The sequence below is a fragment of the Channa argus genome, chromosome 8, assembly GCF_033026475.1.
Source record: "Channa argus isolate prfri chromosome 8, Channa argus male v1.0, whole genome shotgun sequence".
NCBI lineage: Eukaryota > Metazoa > Chordata > Actinopteri > Anabantiformes > Channidae > Channa > Channa argus.
The window spans coordinates 21,296,756-21,316,242 of record NC_090204.1 but is presented as its reverse complement, the minus strand read 5'-3'; the positions used below and the strand labels follow the sequence as shown (position 1 = coordinate 21,316,242).

Here is a 19,487-nt window from a genome sequence, read left to right as displayed (position 1 = left end):
TTCCTGCTCTCATTAGGTCTAAATATTGCTGTTGGACTTTTTCATTGACATTAGAAATCAAATTCCCACACCAGAAAGAATATTTGGATTGTCCTGTTTTTTAATATTAAATCAAACAAACAGATAAACGAGTGGAAAACAACCCCTAGATCTGTTTCTTTCTTTTACCTCCCAACAGTTTTGTTATAGTCTTGGAGCAACAGAGGTAAATTAAATTTGTTTTATATCACAGTGCATAAGCAGTCATTTTAAAAAACATCAACACAATTAATGTTTGTGTGATTAATGAATGATGATTAGTGACTGCCTGACTTTAATGACAAACAGTTTTTCTCTGAATGGGCTTTGGGCAGGTCGGTTCTCCTCTTCAGTCTCTTCTATCAGTCCAGCAGTCAGCAGTACCATCTCTGCACCATTCAGCTACAACATAAAAACTACCTGGTAGTTTTAAATATAAAAATGTCCTTTTTAAGAAAATATTATGAAGTAATAAATGCTGATTTATCATTGTGGGTTAACCACCCGTCAGGACATACAGAGCTCCACCTTTAAACCTAATCAGAAAGGCTTGAAATGAATTGTTTCCTTAGTGAAAACTTATACTTTAGTGTATTAAGTAAAATCTAAATAATTTACTGCTTGTCATGGGAAGAAAGATCTGTCGTCCTTAGAATATAATTGTTGCTTTTATGTGATACACTACTAACGGCAAATTCCAAGATTTTTTTCTCTTTCTGGGATGTTTAAACAACCTTTTTCTCCATTGTCCAGACTATTTGATTCTCACACGGTGTCTCATGGTCCCCACACCAGACAGCAAAAATATCAGGAAAAGGTCTTCATGTCACTGCACCCGCTCCCCCATCCTCCTCTCCCCACTTTCCCCTCACTCCCTGTCTGTTTTTGTGTAAGTGTGTGCGTGTCTTTGTGTTTTTAGTGCACCTGGAACCGCAGAGGCCGTCACACCTGCACGCAGTCAGTCACCTTGATGACAGCTGGTCATTTACCAGTTTCCTGCATCGCCCAGTTTTCCTCTCCAGCTCCTCGTCCCCATGACTCCTTGTCCCCTGGCTTCCACCCGCCTGCCTCCAGCAACTCACCGCTCCATCACTTCCTCCTGCATCAGGACTCCAAGATCCTCCAGCCAGTCTCCCCCTCCACGGACGGTGCCCCTCACCTGCACTCCCCCTCCCTCCTTTTTCTACTTGTGCAGCGACTAAAACCATCCTTAACTTGTCTATTGCTTGGTTCTGACTCTCAGTCGCCTTCTATTGAATACACTCATTAAGTGTGACACTTCACCTTTGTATGTCACAGTCCCTGTTTTTGGACTCTAGTTTTGTTTAGCTTTACTTCCTGTTCCTGGCTTTTATTTTGTTAATCCCTCTGCTCCACTTCCCAGTAGTTTCTTTAGCTTCTTGTTTCTCCTTAACCCTGATTGTTTTCACCTGTGGCCCCTTGTATTTATACTGAGCCTTCCCCACCCCTTGCTGCCTGATTGTCTCTCCTTGTCCCTAAGCCCTTCCATGCACTATCAACCTGTATCCCTGTTTGTTTCCCCAGTGCTCTGTTTGGACTCTTTTCCCTTACGTTTTGGTCTGAGGTTTGGTTTTTATTTGTTTCACTCAGTTTCATTGTTTAGGTTTTTTTGTTCTCTCCGCTTGTTCGGTCCAAGTTTTACGTTTCTCTGTTTTTTCTCTGTTTACCTCTCCCTAGTTCCTGAGTTAGTTCCCGTGCTTCCCTTGCAGTGTTGTATAGTTTATCTTTTCCCTCCAGGGTGTTTAAGTTCATGTTCTGTTATACTTTACTTTAGTTATTTCTCGATGGTACAATACTTGTTGAGGTCGGGGATTCTGTTTTTATGGTGGTGTATTTTGCCTCTGTCCAGGGTGTTTAAGTTCATGTTCTGTTATACTTTACTTTAGTTATTTCTCGATAGTACAATACTTGTTGAGGTCGGGGATTCTGTTTTTATGGTGGTGTATTTTGCCTCTGTTGAAGTTGGTGGTTCAGTTGTAATAGCTAACTCCTGTTACTTTTTCAGCAATATGAGTCTTCAAGTGAAGATTTATAACAGGCCTTGCATTAGATCTTCACAAACGTGCACATTATCAGCAATTTATCCTCGTTATAAGACACCAGATCAGTTATAAGAGATGATTGTCCTGTTAAAACAAGTTAATCATTGATTAAATTAATCAGTCACATGGACTCTTTTGCAGATTGACTTTTGTCACCAAAGGAATAAATAACACATCCATTGATGAATAAATGAACATTTATTCATCTAATATTTACTAAGATATATACAGGTGATAAGTAGTTGAGATAATTTACAGATGAAGGCATAGACATTTGGCAAGATAGATAAGATAAAATACACTTATTGTCTGTCTCAACCTGTGACAGAAATTGTCTTTGACAGGCTCCACAATTCCCATGTGCTACATACAATAACAAGTTAATACAGTTAAAAAAACATAGTAGAACCAACAACCAGATAAAAATTTCTGCTGTTCAGAATAGTTTTTGCACTGGTGATGAATAATATTTTGTAGATGTTTTTATGGGCCAGTGGGACTTTATAAATCCTGCCTAATGGAACTATGTGGGGGATGCGAGGGATTCTTAGTAATCTGGGTTGCTTTCTTCTCCACCGATTGGATATACAGATCAGATAGAGGAGTCTGTGGTTATCTTGCTGGCCTGATTATATTTTTGCGTGAAAGTTTTCTTTTTGTGTTTAATGGTAAGAAAATTATACCAGGTTATAATCTTAAAGATGAGGATAGATTTGACATTTTAAGTTTGTAAACCAAACTTGAAAGATAGATAAATGGTGTTAAATACAGGAAATATAGAAGAAAGATGAGAGGATAGTGAAAGACAATAGGATTAATCCTCCTGTAAAGATAAAAGATTAAGATTTGATCATTATGATAAGTTTATGTGAAAATTATAGTTTAATTTAGGAAATAAACTTGGGTTTATCTTGGGACATCAGCCTTACATTGAGCTTAACATAGAGTTTAGTAGTATTTCCTTGAGCTTTGCTGAGTGTCTCTGAAGGTTGTGTCAGTTTCGGTTGTAGTTGGTGTTTCAGTTGTGGTCGTCGTTTCAGTTGTGTTCGTAGTTGGTGTTTCAGTTGTGGTCATTGTTGGTATTTCAGTTGTGGTCGTCATTTCAGTTGTAGTTGGTGGTTCAGTTGTGGTCGTCATTTCAGTTGTAGTTGGTGATTCAGTTGTGGTCGTCATTTCAGTTGTGGTCGTTGTTGGTGTTTCAGTTGTGGTCGTCGTTTCAGTTGTGGTCGTTGTTGGCGTTTCAGTTGTGGTCGTAGTTGATGTTTCAGTTGTGGTCGTAGTTGGTGTTTCAGTTGTGGTCATCGTTTCAGTTGTGGTCGTCGTTTCAGTTGTGGTCGTAGTTGGTGGTTCAGTTGTGGTCGTAGTTGGCGTTTCAGTTGTGGTCATCGTTTCAGTTGTGGTCGTTGTTTCAGTTGTGGTCGTAGTTGGTGGTTCAGTTGTGGTCGTAGTTGGTGGTTCAGTTGTGGTCGTAGTTGGCGTTTCAGTTGTGGTCGTTGATGTTTCAGTTGTAGTCGTAGTTGGCGTTTCAGTTGTGGTCGTAGTTGGTGGTTCAGTTGTGGTCGTTGTTGGAGTTTCAGTTGTGGTTGTAGTTGGCGTTTCAGTTGTGGTCGTTGTTGATGTTTCAGTTGTGGTCGTAGTTGGCGTTTCAGTTGTGGTCGTTGTTGGCGTTTCAGTAGTGGTTGTTGTTGGCGTTACAGTTGTGGTCATAGTTGATGTTTCAGTTGTGGTCGTAGTTGGCGTTTCAGTTGTGGTCGTCATTTCAGTTGTAGTTGGTGATTCAGTTGTGGTCGTCGTTTCAGTTGTGGTCGTTGTTGGCGTTTCGGTTGTGGTCGTTGTTGGCGTTTCGGTTGTGGTCGTTGTTGGCGTTTCAGTTGTAGTTGGTGTTTCAGTTGTAGTTGGTGATTCAGTTGTGGTCGTCATTTCAGTTGTAGTTGGTGATTCAGTTGTGGTCGTCATTTCAGTTGTAGTTGGTGATTCAGTTGTGGTCGTCGTTTCAGTTGTAGTTGGTGATTCAGTTGTGGTCGTCGTTTCAGTTGTAGTTGGTGTTTCAGTTGTGGTCATCGTTTCAGTTGTGGTTGTAGTTGGTGTTTCAGTTGTGGTCGTTGTTTCAGTTGTGGTTGGTGATTCAGTTGTGGTTGTAGTTGGTGTTTCAGTTGTGGTCGTCGTTTCAGTTGTAGTTGGTGATTCAGTTGTGGTCGTCGTTTCAGTTGTGGTTGTAGTTGGTGTTTCAGTTGTGGTCGTCGTTTCAGTTGTAGTCGGTGTTTCAGTTGTGGTCGTTTTTGGTGTTTCAGTTGTGGTCGTCGTTTCAGTTGTGGTCGTAGTTGGTGTTTCAGTTGTGGTTGTTGTTTCAGTTGTGGTCGTAGTTGGTGGTTCAGTTGTGTCGGTTGTGGATGTAGTTGGTGTTTCAGTTGTGGTCGTCGTTTCAGTTGTAGTTGGTGATTCAGTTGTGGTCGTCGTTTCAGTTGTGGTCGTAGTTGGTGTTTCAGTTGTGGTTGTTGTTTCAGTTGTGGTCGTAGTTGGTGGTTCAGTTGTGGTCGTCGTTTCAGTTGTGGTTGTAGTTGGTGGTTCAGTTGTGGTTGTCGTTTCAGTTGTAGTTGGTGATTCAGTTGTGGTCGTCATTTCAGTTGTAGTTGGTGATTCAGTTGTGGTCGTCATTTCAGTTGTGGTCGTTGTTGGTGTTTCAGTTGTGGTCGTCGTTTCAGTTGTGGTCGTTGTTGGCGTTTCAGTTGTGGTCGTAGTTGATGTTTCAGTTGTGGTCGTAGTTGGTGTTTCAGTTGTGGTCATCGTTTCAGTTGTGGTCGTCGTTTCAGTTGTGGTCGTAGTTGGTGGTTCAGTTGTGGTCGTAGTTGGCGTTTCAGTTGTGGTCATCGTTTCAGTTGTGGTCGTTTCAGTTGTGGTCGTAGTTGGTGGTTCAGTTGTGGTCGTAGTTGGTGGTTCAGTTGTGGTCGTAGTTGGCGTTTCAGTTGTGGTCGTTGATGTTTCAGTTGTAGTCGTAGTTAGCGTTTCAGTTGTGGTCGTAGTTGGTGGTTCAGTTGTGGTCGTTGTTGGAGTTTCAGTTGTGGTTGTAGTTGGCGTTTCAGTTGTGGTCGTTGTTGATGTTTCAGTTGTGGTCGTAGTTGGCGTTTCAGTTGTGGTCGTTGTTGGCGTTTCAGTAGTGGTTGTTGTTGGCGTTACAGTTGTGGTCATAGTTGATGTTTCAGTTGTGGTCGTAGTTGGCGTTTCAGTTGTGGTCGTCATTTCAGTTGTAGTTGGTGATTCAGTTGTGGTCGTCGTTTCAGTTGTGGTCGTTGTTGGCGTTTCGGTTGTGGTCGTTGTTGGCGTTTCGGTTGTGGTCGTTGTTGGCGTTTCAGTTGTAGTTGGTGTTTCAGTTGTAGTTGGTGATTCAGTTGTGGTCGTCATTTCAGTTGTAGTTGGTGATTCAGTTGTGGTCGTCATTTCAGTTGTAGTTGGTGATTCAGTTGTGGTCGTCGTTTCAGTTGTAGTTGGTGATTCAGTTGTGGTCGTCGTTTCAGTTGTAGTTGGTGTTTCAGTTGTGGTCATCGTTTCAGTTGTGGTTGTAGTTGGTGTTTCAGTTGTGGTCGTTGTTTCAGTTGTGGTTGGTGATTCAGTTGTGGTTGTAGTTGGTGTTTCAGTTGTGGTCGTCGTTTCAGTTGTAGTTGGTGATTCAGTTGTGGTCGTCGTTTCAGTTGTGGTTGTAGTTGGTGTTTCAGTTGTGGTCGTCGTTTCAGTTGTAGTCGGTGTTTCAGTTGTGGTCGTTTTTGGTGTTTCAGTTGTGGTCGTCGTTTCAGTTGTGGTCGTAGTTGGTGTTTCAGTTGTGGTTGTTGTTTCAGTTGTGGTCGTAGTTGGTGGTTCAGTTGTGTCGGTTGTGGATGTAGTTGGTGTTTCAGTTGTGGTCGTCGTTTCAGTTGTAGTTGGTGATTCAGTTGTGGTCGTCGTTTCAGTTGTGGTCGTAGTTGGTGTTTCAGTTGTGGTCGTAGTTGGTGGTTCAGTTGTGGTCGTTGTTTCAGTTGTGGTTGGTGATTCAGTTGTGGTTGTAGTTGGTGTTTCAGTTGTGGTCGTCGTTTCAGTTGTAGTTGGTGATTCAGTTGTGGTCGTCGTTTCAGTTGTAGTTGGTGTTTCAGTTGTGGTCATCGTTTCAGTTGTGGTTGTAGTTGGTGTTTCAGTTGTGGTCGTTGTTTCAGTTGTGGTTGGTGATTCAGTTGTGGTTGTAGTTGGTGTTTCAGTTGTGGTCGTCGTTTCAGTTGTAGTTGGTGATTCAGTTGTGGTCGTCGTTTCAGTTGTGGTTGTAGTTGGTGTTTCAGTTGTGGTCGTCGTTTCAGTTGTAGTCGGTGTTTCAGTTGTGGTCGTTTTTGGTGTTTCAGTTGTGGTCGTCGTTTCAGTTGTGGTCGTAGTTGGTGTTTCAGTTGTGGTTGTTGTTTCAGTTGTGGTCGTAGTTGGTGGTTCAGTTGTGTCGGTTGTGGATGTAGTTGGTGTTTCAGTTGTGGTCGTCGTTTCAGTTGTAGTTGGTGATTCAGTTGTGGTCGTCGTTTCAGTTGTGGTCGTAGTTGGTGTTTCAGTTGTGGTTGTTGTTTCAGTTGTGGTCGTAGTTGGTGGTTCAGTTGTGGTCGTCGTTTCAGTTGTGGTTGTAGTTGGTGGTTCAGTTGTGGTTGTCGTTTCAGTTGTAGTTGGTGATTCAGTTGTGGTCGTCATTTCAGTTGTAGTTGGTGATTCAGTTGTGGTCGTCATTTCAGTTGTGGTCGTTGTTGGTGTTTCAGTTGTGGTCGTCGTTTCAGTTGTGGTCGTTGTTGGCGTTTCAGTTGTGGTCGTAGTTGATGTTTCAGTTGTGGTCGTAGTTGGCGTTTCAGTTGTGGTCATCGTTTCAGTTGTGGTCGTCGTTTCAGTTGTGGTCGTAGTTGGTGGTTCAGTTGTGGTCGTAGTTGGTGGTTCAGTTGTGGTCGTAGTTGGCGTTTCAGTTGTGGTCGTAGTTGGCGTTTCAGTTGTGGTCGTCATTTCAGTTGTAGTTGGTGATTCAGTTGTGGTCGTCGTTTCAGTTGTGGTCGTTGTTGGCGTTTCGGTTGTGGTCGTTGTTGGCGTTTCGGTTGTGGTCGTTGTTGGCGTTTCGGTTGTGGTCGTTGTTGGCGTTTCAGTTGTAGTTGGTGTTTCAGTTGTAGTTGGTGATTCAGTTGTAGTTGGCGTTTCAGTTGTGGTCGTCATTTCAGTTGTAGTTGGTGATTCAGTTGTGGTCGTCGTTTCAGTTGTGGTCGTTGTTGGCGTTTCGGTTGTGGTCGTTGTTGGCGTTTCGGTTGTGGTCGTTGTTGGCGTTTCAGTTGTAGTTGGTGTTTCAGTTGTAGTTGGTGATTCAGTTGTGGTCGTCATTTCAGTTGTAGTTGGTGATTCAGTTGTGGTCGTCATTTCAGTTGTAGTTGGTGTTTCAGTTGTAGTTGGTGATTCAGTTGTGGTCGTCATTTCAGTTGTAGTTGGTGATTCAGTTGTGGTCGTCATTTCAGTTGTAGTTGGTGATTCAGTTGTGGTCGTCGTTTCAGTTGTAGTTGGTGATTCAGTTGTGGTCGTCGTTTCAGTTGTAGTTGGTGTTTCAGTTGTGGTCATCGTTTCAGTTGTGGTTGTAGTTGGTGTTTCAGTTGTGGTCGTTGTTTCAGTTGTGGTTGGTGATTCAGTTGTGGTTGTAGTTGGTGTTTCAGTTGTGGTCGTCGTTTCAGTTGTAGTTGGTGATTCAGTTGTGGTCGTCGTTTCAGTTGTGGTTGTAGTTGGTGTTTCAGTTGTGGTCGTCGTTTCAGTTGTAGTCGGTGTTTCAGTTGTGGTCGTTTTTGGTGTTTCAGTTGTGGTCGTCGTTTCAGTTGTGGTCGTAGTTGGTGTTTCAGTTGTGGTTGTTGTTTCAGTTGTGGTCGTAGTTGGTGGTTCAGTTGTGTCGGTTGTGGATGTAGTTGGTGTTTCAGTTGTGGTCGTCGTTTCAGTTGTAGTTGGTGATTCAGTTGTGGTCGTCGTTTCAGTTGTGGTCGTAGTTGGTGTTTCAGTTGTGGTTGTTGTTTCAGTTGTGGTCGTAGTTGGTGGTTCAGTTGTGGTCGTCGTTTCAGTTGTGGTTGTAGTTGGTGGTTCAGTTGTGGTTGTCGTTTCAGTTGTAGTTGGTGATTCAGTTGTGGTCGTCATTTCAGTTGTAGTTGGTGATTCAGTTGTGGTCGTCATTTCAGTTGTGGTCGTTGTTGGTGTTTCAGTTGTGGTCGTCGTTTCAGTTGTGGTCGTTGTTGGCGTTTCAGTTGTGGTCGTAGTTGATGTTTCAGTTGTGGTCGTAGTTGGTGTTTCAGTTGTGGTCATCGTTTCAGTTGTGGTCGTCGTTTCAGTTGTGGTCGTAGTTGGTGGTTCAGTTGTGGTCGTAGTTGGCGTTTCAGTTGTGGTCATCGTTTCAGTTGTGGTCGTTGTTTCAGTTGTGGTCGTAGTTGGTGGTTCAGTTGTGGTCGTAGTTGGTGGTTCAGTTGTGGTCGTAGTTGGTGGTTCAGTTGTGGTCGTAGTTGGCGTTTCAGTTGTGGTCGTTGATGTTTCAGTTGTAGTCGTAGTTAGCGTTTCAGTTGTGGTCGTAGTTGGTGGTTCAGTTGTGGTCGTTGTTGGAGTTTCAGTTGTGGTTGTAGTTGGCGTTTCAGTTGTGGTCGTTGTTGATGTTTCAGTTGTGGTCGTAGTTGGCGTTTCAGTTGTGGTCGTTGTTGGCGTTTCAGTAGTGGTTGTTGTTGGCGTTACAGTTGTGGTCATAGTTGATGTTTCAGTTGTGGTCGTAGTTGGCGTTTCAGTTGTGGTCGTCATTTCAGTTGTAGTTGGTGATTCAGTTGTGGTCGTCGTTTCAGTTGTGGTCGTTGTTGGCGTTTCGGTTGTGGTCGTTGTTGGCGTTTCGGTTGTGGTCGTTGTTGGCGTTTCAGTTGTAGTTGGTGTTTCAGTTGTAGTTGGTGATTCAGTTGTGGTCGTCATTTCAGTTGTAGTTGGTGATTCAGTTGTGGTCGTCATTTCAGTTGTAGTTGGTGATTCAGTTGTGGTCGTCGTTTCAGTTGTAGTTGGTGATTCAGTTGTGGTCGTCGTTTCAGTTGTAGTTGGTGTTTCAGTTGTGGTCATCGTTTCAGTTGTGGTTGTAGTTGGTGTTTCAGTTGTGGTCGTTGTTTCAGTTGTGGTTGGTGATTCAGTTGTGGTTGTAGTTGGTGTTTCAGTTGTGGTCGTCGTTTCAGTTGTAGTTGGTGATTCAGTTGTGGTCGTCGTTTCAGTTGTGGTTGTAGTTGGTGTTTCAGTTGTGGTCGTCGTTTCAGTTGTAGTCGGTGTTTCAGTTGTGGTCGTTTTTGGTGTTTCAGTTGTGGTCGTCGTTTCAGTTGTGGTCGTAGTTGGTGTTTCAGTTGTGGTTGTTGTTTCAGTTGTGGTCGTAGTTGGTGGTTCAGTTGTGTCGGTTGTGGATGTAGTTGGTGTTTCAGTTGTGGTCGTCGTTTCAGTTGTAGTTGGTGATTCAGTTGTGGTTGTCGTTTCAGTTGTGGTCGTAGTTGGTGTTTCAGTTGTGGTTGTTGTTTCAGTTGTGGTCGTAGTTGGTGGTTCAGTTGTGGTCGTCGTTTCAGTTGTGGTTGTAGTTGGTGGTTCAGTTGTGGTTGTCGTTTCAGTTGTAGTTGGTGATTCAGTTGTGGTCGTCGTTTCAGTTGTGATCGTTGTTGGCGTTTCGGTTGTGGTGGTTGTTGGCGTTTCGGTTGTGGTTGTTGTTGGTGTTTCAGTTGTAGTTGGTGATTCAATTGTGGTCGTCGTTTCAGTTGTAGTTGGTGATTCAGTTGTGGTCGTCGTTTCAGTTGTGGTTGTAGTTGGTGGTTCAGTTGTGGTTGTCGTTTCAGTTGTAGTTGGTGATTCAGTTGTGGTCGTCGTTTCAGTTGTGGTCGTTGTTGGCGTTTCGGTTGTGGTCGTTGTTGGCATTTCGGTTGTGGTCGTTGTTGGCGTTTCGGATGTGGTTGTTGTTGGTGTTTCAGTTGTAGTTGGTGTTTCAGTTGTGGTCGTCGTTTCAGTTGTAGTTGGTGATTCAGTTGTGGTCGTCGTTTCAGTTGTAGTTGGTGATTCAGTTGTGGTCGTCGTTTCAGTTGTGGTTGTAGTTGATGTTTCAGTTGTGGTTGTACTTGGTGTTTCAGTTGTGGTCGTCGTTTCAGTTGTGGTCTTAGTTGGTGTTTCAGTTGTGGTCGTCGTTTCAGTTGTAGTTGGTGTTTCAGTTGTGGTCATCGTTTCAGTTGTGGTCGTCTTTTCAGTTGTGGTTTTAGTTGGTGTTTCAGTTGTGGTTGTCGTTTCAGTTGTGGTCTTAGTTGGTGTTTCAGTTGTGGTTGTTGTTTCAGTTGTGGTCGTAGTTGGTGGTTCAGTTGTGTCGGTTGTGGTCGTCGTTGGTGTTTCAGTTGTGGTCGTAGTTGGTGGTTCAGTTGTGGTCGTCGTTTCAGTTGTAGTTGGTGGTTCAGTTGTGGTCGTCGTTTCAGTTGTGGTCGTCGTTGGCGTTTCAGTTGTGGTCATCGTTGGCATTTCAGTTGTGGTCGTTGGCATTTCAGTTGTGGTCGTAGTTGGCGTTTCAGTTGTGGTCGTAGTTGGCGTTTCAGTTGTGGTCGTAGTTGGCGTTTTAGTTGTGGTCGTAGTTGGCGTTTTAGTTGTGGTCGTAGTTGGCGTTTCAGTTGTGGTCGTAGTTGACGTTTCAGTTGTAGTTGGTGATTCAGTTGTGGTCGTCGTTTCAGTTATAGTTGGTGATTCAGTGGTGGTTGTAGTTGGTGTTTCAGTTGTGGTCGTCGTTTCAGTTGTAGTTGGTGATTCAGTTGTGGTCGTCGTTTCAGTTGTGGTCATAGTTGGTGTTTCAGTTGTGGTTGTTGTTTCAGTTGTGGTCGTAGTTGGTGGTTCAGTTGTGTCGGTTGTGGTTGTAGTTGGTGTTTCAGTTGTGGTCGTCGTTTCAGTTGTGGTCGTAGTTGGTGGTTCAGTTGTGGTCGTCGTTTCAGTTGTGGTTGTAGTTGGTGGTTCAGTTGTGGTTGTCGTTTCAGTTGTAGTTGGTGATTCAGTTGTGGTCGTCGTTTCAGTTGTGATCGTTGTTGGCGTTTCGGTTGTGGTGGTTGTTGGCGTTTCGGTTGTGGTTGTTGTTGGTGTTTCAGTTGTAGTTGGTGTTTCAGTTGTGGTCGTCGTTTCAGTTGTGGTCGTTGTTGGCGTTTCGGTTGTGGTCGTTGTTGGCGTTTCGGTTGTGGTCGTTGTTGGCGTTTCAGTTGTAGTTGGTGTTTCAATTGTGGTCGTCGTTTCAGTTGTAGTTGGTGATTCAGTTGTGCTCGTCGTTTCAGTTGTAGTTGGTGATTCAGTTGTGGTCGTCGTTTCAGTTGTGGTTGTAGTTGATGTTTCAGTTGTGGTTGTACTTGGTGTTTCAGTTGTGGTCGTCGTTTCAGTTGTAGTTGGTGTTTCAGTTGTGGTCATCGTTTCAGTTGTGGTCGTTCTTGTTGTTTCAGTTGTGGTCGTCTTTTCAGTTGTGGTTGTAGTTGGTGTTTCAGTTGTGGTTGTCGTTTCAGTTGTGGTCTTAGTTGGTGTTTCAGTTGTGGTTGTTGTTTCAGTTGTGGTCGTAGTTGGTGGTTCAGTTGTGTCGGTTGTGGTCGTCGTTGGTGTTTCAGTTGTGGTCGTCGTTGGTGTTTCAGTTGTGGTCGTAGTTGGTGGTTCAGTTGTGGTCGTCGTTTCAGTTGTAGTTGGTGGTTCAGTTGTGGTCGTCGTTTCAGTTGTGGTCGTCGTTGGCGTTTCAGTTGTGGTCATCGTTGGCATTTCAGTTGTGGTCGTTGGCATTTCAGTTGTGGTCGTAGTTGGCGTTTCAGTTGTGGTCGTAGTTGGCATTTCAGTTGTGGTCGTAGTTGGCATTTTAGTTGTGGTCGTAGTTGGCATTTTAGTTGTGGTTGTAGTTGACATTTCAGTTGTGGTCGTAGTTGACGTTTCAGTTGTGGTGGTCATTTCAGTTGTAGTTGGTGATTCAGTTGTGGTCGTCGTTTCAGTTGTGGTCGTTCTTGGTGTTTCAGTTGTGGTCGTCGTTTCAGTTGTAGTTGGTGATTCAGTGGTGGTTGTAGTTGGTGTTTCAGTTGTGGTCGTCGTTTCAGTTGTAGTTGGTGATTCAGTTGTGGTCGTCGTTTCAGTTGTGGTCGTTCTTGGTGTTTCAGTTGTGGTTGTTGTTTCAGTTGTGGTCGTAGTTGGTGGTTCAGTTGTGTCGGTTGTGGTTGTAGTTGGTGTTTCAGTTGTAGTTGGTGTTTCACTTGTGGTCGTAGTTGGTGTTTCAGTTGTGGTCGTAGTAGGTATTACAGTTGTGGTCGTCGTTGGTGTTTCAGTTGTGGTCTTCGTTGGTGTTTCAGTTGCGGTTGGTGTTTCAGTTGTGGTCGTCGTTGGTGTTTCAGTTGTGGTCGTCGTTGGTGTTTCAGTTGTGGTCGTCGTTGGTGATTCAGTTGTGGTCATAGGTGGTGTTTCAGTTGTGGTCGTCGTTACAGTTGTGGTCGTAGTTGGTGTTTCGGTTGTGGTCGTCGTTACAGTTGTGTTTGTAGTTGGGGTCTCGGTTGTGGGTGTGTCAGTTGAGGTTTTAGTTGGTGATTCGGTTGTGGTCATTATTGGTGTTTCAGTTGTGGTCGTAATTGTTGTTTCACTTGTGTCGGTTTTGGATGTAGTCGGTGATTCAGTTGTGGTCGTAGTTGGTGATTCAGTTGTGGTCATTGTTTCAGTTGTGGTCGTAGTTGGTGATTCAGTTGTGGTCGTTGTTTCAGTTGTGGTCATAGTTGGTGTTTCAGATGTGGTCGTAGTTGAGGTTTCAGCAGTGGTTGTAGTTTCAGTTGTGGTTGTCGTTTCAGTTGTGGTCGTACTTGGTGTTTTGGTTGTGGTCGTCGTTTCAATTGTAGTTGGTGTTTCAGTTGTGGTCGGTGTTTCACTTGTGGTCGTAGTTGGTGTTTCAGTTGTGGTTGTTGTTTCAGTTGTGGTCGTAGTTGGTGGTTCAGTTGTGTCGGTTGTGGATGTAGTTGGTGTTTCAGTTGTAGTTGGTGTTTCAGTTGTGGTTGTAGTTGGTGTTTCAGTTGTGGTCGTCGTTTCAGTTGTGGTCGTAGTTGGTGTTTCAGTTGTGGTTGTTGTTTCAGTTGTGGTCGTAGTTGGTGGTTCAGTTGTGTCGGTTGTGGATGCAGTTGGTGTTTCAGTTGTAGTTGGTGTTTCAGTTGTGGTCGTAGTTGGTGTTTCAGTTGTGGTCGTCGTTGGTGTTTCAGTTGTGGTCGTCGTTGGTGTTTCAGTTGTGGTCGTCGTTGGTGTTTCAGTTGTGGTCATTGGTGTTTCAGTTGTGGTCGTCGTTGGTGTTTCAGTTGTGGTCGGTGATTCAGTTGTGGTCGTCGTTTCAGTTGTGGTCGTCGTTGGTGTTTCAGTTGTGGTCGGTGATTCAGTTGTGGTCGTCGTTTCAGTTGTGGTCGTCGTTGGTCTTTTAGTTGTGGTCGTAGTTGGTGGTTCAGTTGTGGTCGTCTTTTCAGTTGTGGTCGTTGTTGGGTTATCAGTTTTGGTCGTTGTTGGCGTTTCAGTTGTGGTCGTCGTTGGCGTTTCAGTTGTGGTCGTCGTTGGCGTTTCAGTTGTGGTCGTTGTTGGCGTTTCGGTTGTGGTCCTTGTTGGCGTTTCGGTTGTGGTCCTCATTTCAGTTGTGGTCGTCGTTTCAGTTGTGGTCGTTCTTGTTGTTTCAATTGTGGTCGTCGTTTCAGTTGTGGTCGTAGTTGGTGTTTCAGTTGTGGTTGTCGTTTCAGTTGTGGTCGTAGTTGGTGGTTGAGTTGTGGTTGTTGTTTCAGTTGTGGTCGTCGTTTCAGTTGTGGTCGTAGTTGGTGTTTCAGTTGTGGTTGTCGTTTCAGTTGTGGTCGTAGTTGGTGGTTCAGTTGTGGTTGTTGTTTCAGTTGTGGTCGTAGTTGGTGGTTCAGTTGTGTCGGTTGTGGTCGTCGTTGGTGTTTCAGTTGTGGTCGTCGTTGGTGTTTCAGTTGTGGTCGTAGTTGGTGGTTCAGTTGTGGTCGTCGTTTCAGTTGTGGTCGTCGTTGGCGTTTCAGTTGTGGTCGTCGTTTGCGTTTCAGTTGTGGTCATCGTTGGCGTTTCACTTGTGGTCGTTGGCGTTTCAGTTGTGGTCGTAGTTGGCGTTTCAGTTGTGGTCGTAGTTGACGTTTCAGTTGTGGTCGTAGTTGACGTTTTAGTTGTGGTGGTCATTTCAGTTGTAGTTGGTGATTCAGTTGTGGTCGTCATTTCAGTTGTAGTTGGTGATTCAGTTGTGGTTGTAGTTGGTGATTCAGTTGTGGTCGTCGTTTCAGTTGTGGTTGTAGTTGGTGTTTCAGTTGCGATTGGTCTTTTAGTTGTGGTCGTCGTTGGTCTTTCAGTTGTGGTCGTCGTTGGTGTTTCAGTTTTGGTCGTCGTTGGTGATTCAGTTGTGGTCATAGGTGGTGTTTCAGTTGTGGTCGTCGTTACAGTTGTGGTCGTAGTTGGTGTTTCGGTTGTGGTCGTCGTTACAGTTGTGGTTGTAGTTGGGGTTTCGGTTGTGGGTGTGTCAGTTGAGGTTTTAGTTGGTGATTCGGTTGTGGTCATTGTTGGTGTTTCAATTGTGGTCGTAATTGTTGTTTCACTTGTGTCGGTTGTGGATGTAGTCTGTGATTCAGTTGTGGTCGTAGTTGGTGATTCAGTTGTGGTCGTTGTTTCAGTTGTGGTCGTAGTTGGTAATTCAGTTGTGGTCGTTGTTTCAGTTGTGGTCATAGTTGAGGTTTCAGCAGTGGTTGTAGTTTTAGTTGTGGTTGTCGTTTCAGTTGTGGTCGTACTTGGTGTTTTGGTTGTGGTCGTCGTTTCAATCGTAGTTGGTGTTTCAGTTGTGGTCGGTGTTTCACTTGTGGTCGTAGTCTGTGTTTCAGTTGTGCTCGTAGGTGGTGTTTCAGTTGTAGTTGGTGATTCAGTTGTGGTCGTAGTTGGTGGTTCAGTTGTGTCGGTTGTGGATGTACTTGGTGATTCAGTCGTGGTCGTAGTTGGTGGTTCAGTTGTGTCGGTTGTGGATGTAGTTGGTGGTTCAGTTGTAGTTGGTGGTTCAGTTGTGTCGGTTGTGGATGTAGTTGGTATTTCAGTTGTATTTGGTGTTTCAGTTCTGGTCGTTGTTGGTGTTTCAGTTGTGGTTGGTGTTTCAGTTGTGGTCGTAGTTAATGATTCAGTTGTGGTCGTTGTTTCAGTTGTGGTCGTAGTTGGTGATTCAGTTGTGGTCGTTGTTTCAGTTGTGGTCATAGTTGGTGTTTCAGTTGTGGTCATAGTTGGTGTTTCAGATGTGGTTGTAGTTGAGGTTTCAGCAGTGGTTGTAGTTTCAGTTGTGGTTGTCGTTTCAGTTGTGGTCGTACTTGGTGTTTTGGTTGTGGTCGTCGTTTCAATTGTAGTTAGTATTTCACTTGTGGTCGTAGTCTGTGTTTCAGTTGTGCTCGTAGGTGGTGTTTCAGTTGTCGTCGTCGTTTCAGTTGTAGTTGGTGATTCAATTGTGGTCGTAGTTGTTGTTTCAGTTGTGGTCGTAGTTGGTGGGTCACTTGTGTCGGTTGTGGATGTAATTGGTGATTTAGTTGTGGTCGCAGTTGGTGTTTCAGTTGTGGTCATAGTTGGTGTTTCAGTTGTGGTCATAGTCGGTGTTTCAGATGTGGTTGTAGTTGAGGTTTCAGCAGTGGTTGTAGTTTCAGTTGTGGTTGTCGTTTCAGTTGTGGTCGTACTTGGTGTATTGGTTGTGGTCGTCGTTTCAATTGTAGTTGGTGATTCAGTTGTGGTCGTTGTTTCAGTTGTGGTCGTAGTTGGTGATTCAGTTGTGGTCGTTGTTTCAGTTGTGGTCATAGTTGGTGTTTCAGTTGTGGTCATACTTGGTGTTTCAGATGTGGTCGTAGTTGAGGTTTTAGCAGTGGTTGTAGTTTCAGTTGTGGTTGTCGTTTCAGTTGTGGTCGTACTTGGTGTTTTGGTTGTGGTCGTCGTTTCAATTGTAGTTGGTGTTTCAGTTGTGGTCGTAGTCTGTGTTTCAGTTGTGCTCGTAGTTGGTGGGTCACTTGTGTCGGTTGTGGATGTAATTGGTGTTTCAGTTGTGGTCGTAGTTGATGTTTCAGTTTTGGTTGTTGTTTCAGTTGTGGTTGTAGTTGGTGTTTCAGTTGTAGTTGGTGTTTCAGTTGTGGTCATCGTTTCACTTGTAGTTGGTGTTTTAGTTGTAGTTGGTGTTTCAGTTGTGGACGTAGTTGATTTTTCAGTTGTGATCGTAATTGTTTCAGTTGTGGTCGTCGTTTCATTTATAGTTGGTATTTCAGTTGTGGTTGTAGTTTCAAATGTGGTTGTAGCAATGGTGGTGGTGGTGGGTGGTGACGTCTCTGTTGTCATTGGGTACGTTGTTTTAGTTGTAGTTGTTGTTGTAGCAGCAGTGGTGGTGATGGGTGGAGACGTCTCTGTTGTCGTGGGGTACGTTGTGTTAGTTGTAGTTGTTGTTGTAGCAGCAGTGGTGGTGATGGGTGGAGATGTGTCTGTTGTCGTGTGGTACGTTGACCCAGTTATTGTTTTTGTTGTAGTAGCAGTAGTGGTAGCGGGTGGTGGAATTTCTGTTTTTGTTGGGTACGTTGACTCAGTTGTTGTTGTTGTAGCAGTGGTGATGGTGGGTGGAGATGTGTCTGTTATCGTGGGGTACGTTGCCTCAGTTGTTGTTGCTGTAGTAACAGTGGTGGTGATGGGTTGAGACGTCTCTGTTGTCATGGGGTACGTTGCCTCAGTAGTTGTTGTTGCTGTAACAGCAGTGGTCTTGGTGGGTGGAGACTGTTCTGTTGTCGTGGGGTACGTTGTCTCAGTTGTAGTTGTTGTTGTAGCAGCAGTGGTGGTGATGGGTAGAGACGTCTCTGTTGTCGTGGGGTACGTTGTCTCAGTTGTTGTAGCAGCAGTGGTGGTGGTGGGTGGAGACGTCTCTGTTGTCGTGGGGTACGTTGCCTCAGTTGTTGTTGTTGCTGTAGCAGCAGTGGTGGTGGTGCGTGGTGACGTCTCTGTTGTCGTGGGGTACGTTGCCTCAGTTGTAGTTGTTCCTGTAGCAGCAGTGGTGGTGGTGGGTGGAGACGTCTCTGTTGTTGTGGGGTACGTTGCCTCAGTAGTTGTTGCTGTTGTAGCAGCAGTGGTGGTGATGGGTGGAGACGTCTCTGTTGTCGTGTGGTACGTTGCCCCAGTTATTGTTTTTGTTGTAGTAGCAGTAGTGGTAGCGGGTGGTGGAATTTCTGTTTTTGTTGGGTACGTTGCCACAGTTGTAGTTGTAGCAGCAGTGGTGGTGATGGGTGGAGATGTCTCTCTTGTCGTGGGGTACGTTGTCTCAGTTGTAGTTGTTGTTGTAGCAGCAGTGGTGGTGATGGGTGGAGACGTCTCTGTTGTCGTGGGGTACGTTGTCTCAGTTGTAGTTGTTGTTGTAGCAGCAGTGGTGGTGATGGGTGGAGACGTGTCTGTTGTCGTGGGGTACGTTGTCTCAGTTGTTGTAGCAGCAGTGGTGGTGGTGGGTGGAGACGTCTCTGTTGTCGTGGGGTACGTTGCCTCAGTTGTTGTTGTTGCTGTAGCAGCAGTGGTGGTGGTGCGTGGTGACGTCTCTGTTGTCGTGGGGTACGTTGCCTCAGTTGTAGTTGTTGCTCTAGCAGCAGTGGTGGTGGTGCGTGGTGACGTCTCTGTTGTCGTGGGGTACGTTGCCTCAGTTGTAGTTGTTGCTGTAGCAGTGGTGGTGGTGGGTGGAGACGTCTCTGTTGTCGTGGGGTACGTTGTCTCAGTTGTAGTTGTTGTTATAGCAGTGGTGGTGGTGGGTGGAGACGTCTCTGTTGTCGTGGGGTACGTTGCCTCAGTAGTTGTTGTTGCTGTTGTAGCAGCAGTGGTGGTGATGGGTGGAGACGTCTCTGTTGTCGTGGGGTACGTTGTCTCAGTTATAGTTGTTGTTGTAGTAGCGGTGGTGGTGATGGGTGGAGACGTCTCTGTTGTCGTGGGGTACGTTGCCTCAGTTGTTGTTGCTGTAGCAGCAGTGGTGGTGGGTGGTGACGTCTCTGTTGTCGTGGGGTATGTTGCCTCAGTTGTTGTTGTTGTTGCTGTAGCAGCAGTGGTGGTGGGTGGTGATGTCTCTGTTGTCGTGGGGTACGTTGCCTCAGTTGTAGTTGTTGCTGTAGCAGCAGTGGTGGTGGGTGGTGACGTCTCTGTTGTCGTGGGGGACGTTGACTCAGTTGTTGTAGCAGCAGTGGTGGTGGTGGGTGGAGACGTCTCTGTTGTCGTGGGGTACGTTGCCTCAGTTGTTGTTGTTGCTGTAGCAGCAGTGGTGGGTGGTGACGTCTCTGTTTTCGTGGGGAACGTTGTCTCAGTTGTTGTAACAGCATTGGTGGTGGTGGGTGGTGATGTCTCTGTTTTCGTGGGGAACGTTGTCTCAGTTGTTGTTGTAGCAACAGTGGTGGGTGGTGATGTCTCTGTTGTTGTGGGGGACATTGCCTCAGTTGTTGTTGTTGTTGTTGTAGCAGCAGTGGTGGTGGTGGGTGGAGATGTCTCTGTTGTCGTGGGGGACGTTGTTGAAGGGCTGATCGTTGCCCCAGTTGAAGCAGTGGTCATCAGTTGTGGTTGAGAAACCAGTCGAATGCTTTTTACTGTGACGGTGTCGACTGTTACATTAACTTTCAGTTCACCAAAAAACTAAATGGAGAGCAAACTAAATATTAGATCATTTTTACTCCAAGTTCATTTTTTGCTTTTCATTTCAATTCCCTTTTCACATTTTGTCAAAAAGAAAATTTCTACATTTTATTTTTTTTTTTTTCATTTCCCACAAAATTATGAAGTTATTAGACAAAGCAGGGTTCAAAACATGATATGTCATTTGATTTGTGAGTCACCAAACCATAGTGTGATAACTGTGAGTTTAGGGTGAAGTGACGGGACAGAGGATACACATCCCAGTGTTAAGATAATGCACTAACATGTGGAGCACATATATAAAACACAGTCAGCAACAGAAACAATGCAAAGACTGTGCATTTTACAGGCACGTGTGTAAAGTCTCATATTCAAATCAATTCATTTACGAGTCTGACTGGACTTTTGTGCCCAGTGTAACGATGTTCTTTTGTTGCTGCATTATCAAGAATGGGAAGAACATGAGGTCACAGTAACATTTGTGGCCAGTTTGAAGAAATTCCCTCAAACCAATCCTGAGATATTGTGTTCATAAGAATGTGAAGAACAAAATAGATGTGATGTCATGGTAACCAGGACTTTTGTCTAAGGTCTGAACAAAGCCTAAGGTGAAGCTGATGCTTCGTTCAAATTTGAATGCATATAATATACATTTAAAGCTTTCCTGGAATATTGCATTCACAGGAACAAAAAGGACTTAGAGCCACAGTGACTTTAATTTGTGATCGCTGACTAACAAAATGTAATACC

At 44.8% G+C, this 19,487-nt stretch overlaps 5 protein-coding genes across 5 annotated transcripts; all 5 read right to left on the bottom strand.

Annotated features, from left to right (window-relative positions):
• Positions 1-4,229: 4,229 nt before the first annotated feature.
• Positions 4,230-5,480, bottom strand: LOC137131893 (integumentary mucin C.1-like; the record flags this gene model as incomplete). The annotated part of the gene is made up of 1 exon (XM_067513733.1): positions 4,230-5,480. A coding segment is annotated over exon 1 (1,251 nt), but the record flags the coding sequence as incomplete, so codon positions are not given.
• Positions 5,481-6,854: 1,374 nt separating this feature from the next.
• LOC137132251 (mucin-2-like) lies at positions 6,855-9,308 on the bottom strand (the record flags this gene model as incomplete). Its single annotated transcript, XM_067514542.1, has 2 exons — positions 6,855-6,918; positions 7,090-9,308. Coding segments are annotated over 2 exons (2,283 nt in total), but the record flags the coding sequence as incomplete, so codon positions are not given.
• A 1,635-nt stretch (positions 9,309-10,943) lies between these two features.
• On the bottom strand, positions 10,944-11,396 carry LOC137132253 (integumentary mucin A.1-like; the record flags this gene model as incomplete). The annotated part of the gene is made up of 1 exon (XM_067514545.1): positions 10,944-11,396. A coding segment is annotated over one exon (453 nt), but the record flags the coding sequence as incomplete, so codon positions are not given.
• A 123-nt stretch (positions 11,397-11,519) lies between these two features.
• LOC137132252 (integumentary mucin C.1-like) lies at positions 11,520-12,494 on the bottom strand (the record flags this gene model as incomplete). Its single annotated transcript, XM_067514544.1, has 1 exon — positions 11,520-12,494. A coding segment is annotated over one exon (975 nt), but the record flags the coding sequence as incomplete, so codon positions are not given.
• A 34-nt stretch (positions 12,495-12,528) lies between these two features.
• On the bottom strand, positions 12,529-14,306 carry LOC137131892 (mucin-2-like). Its single transcript, XM_067513732.1, has 2 exons — positions 12,704-14,306; positions 12,529-12,611 (listed from the first exon to the last, which is right to left on the bottom strand). The coding sequence occupies exons 1-2, from the start codon at positions 14,304-14,306 to the stop codon at positions 12,529-12,531; spliced, it is 1,686 nt and encodes a 561-aa protein (XP_067369833.1).
• Positions 14,307-19,487: the final 5,181 nt, after the last annotated feature.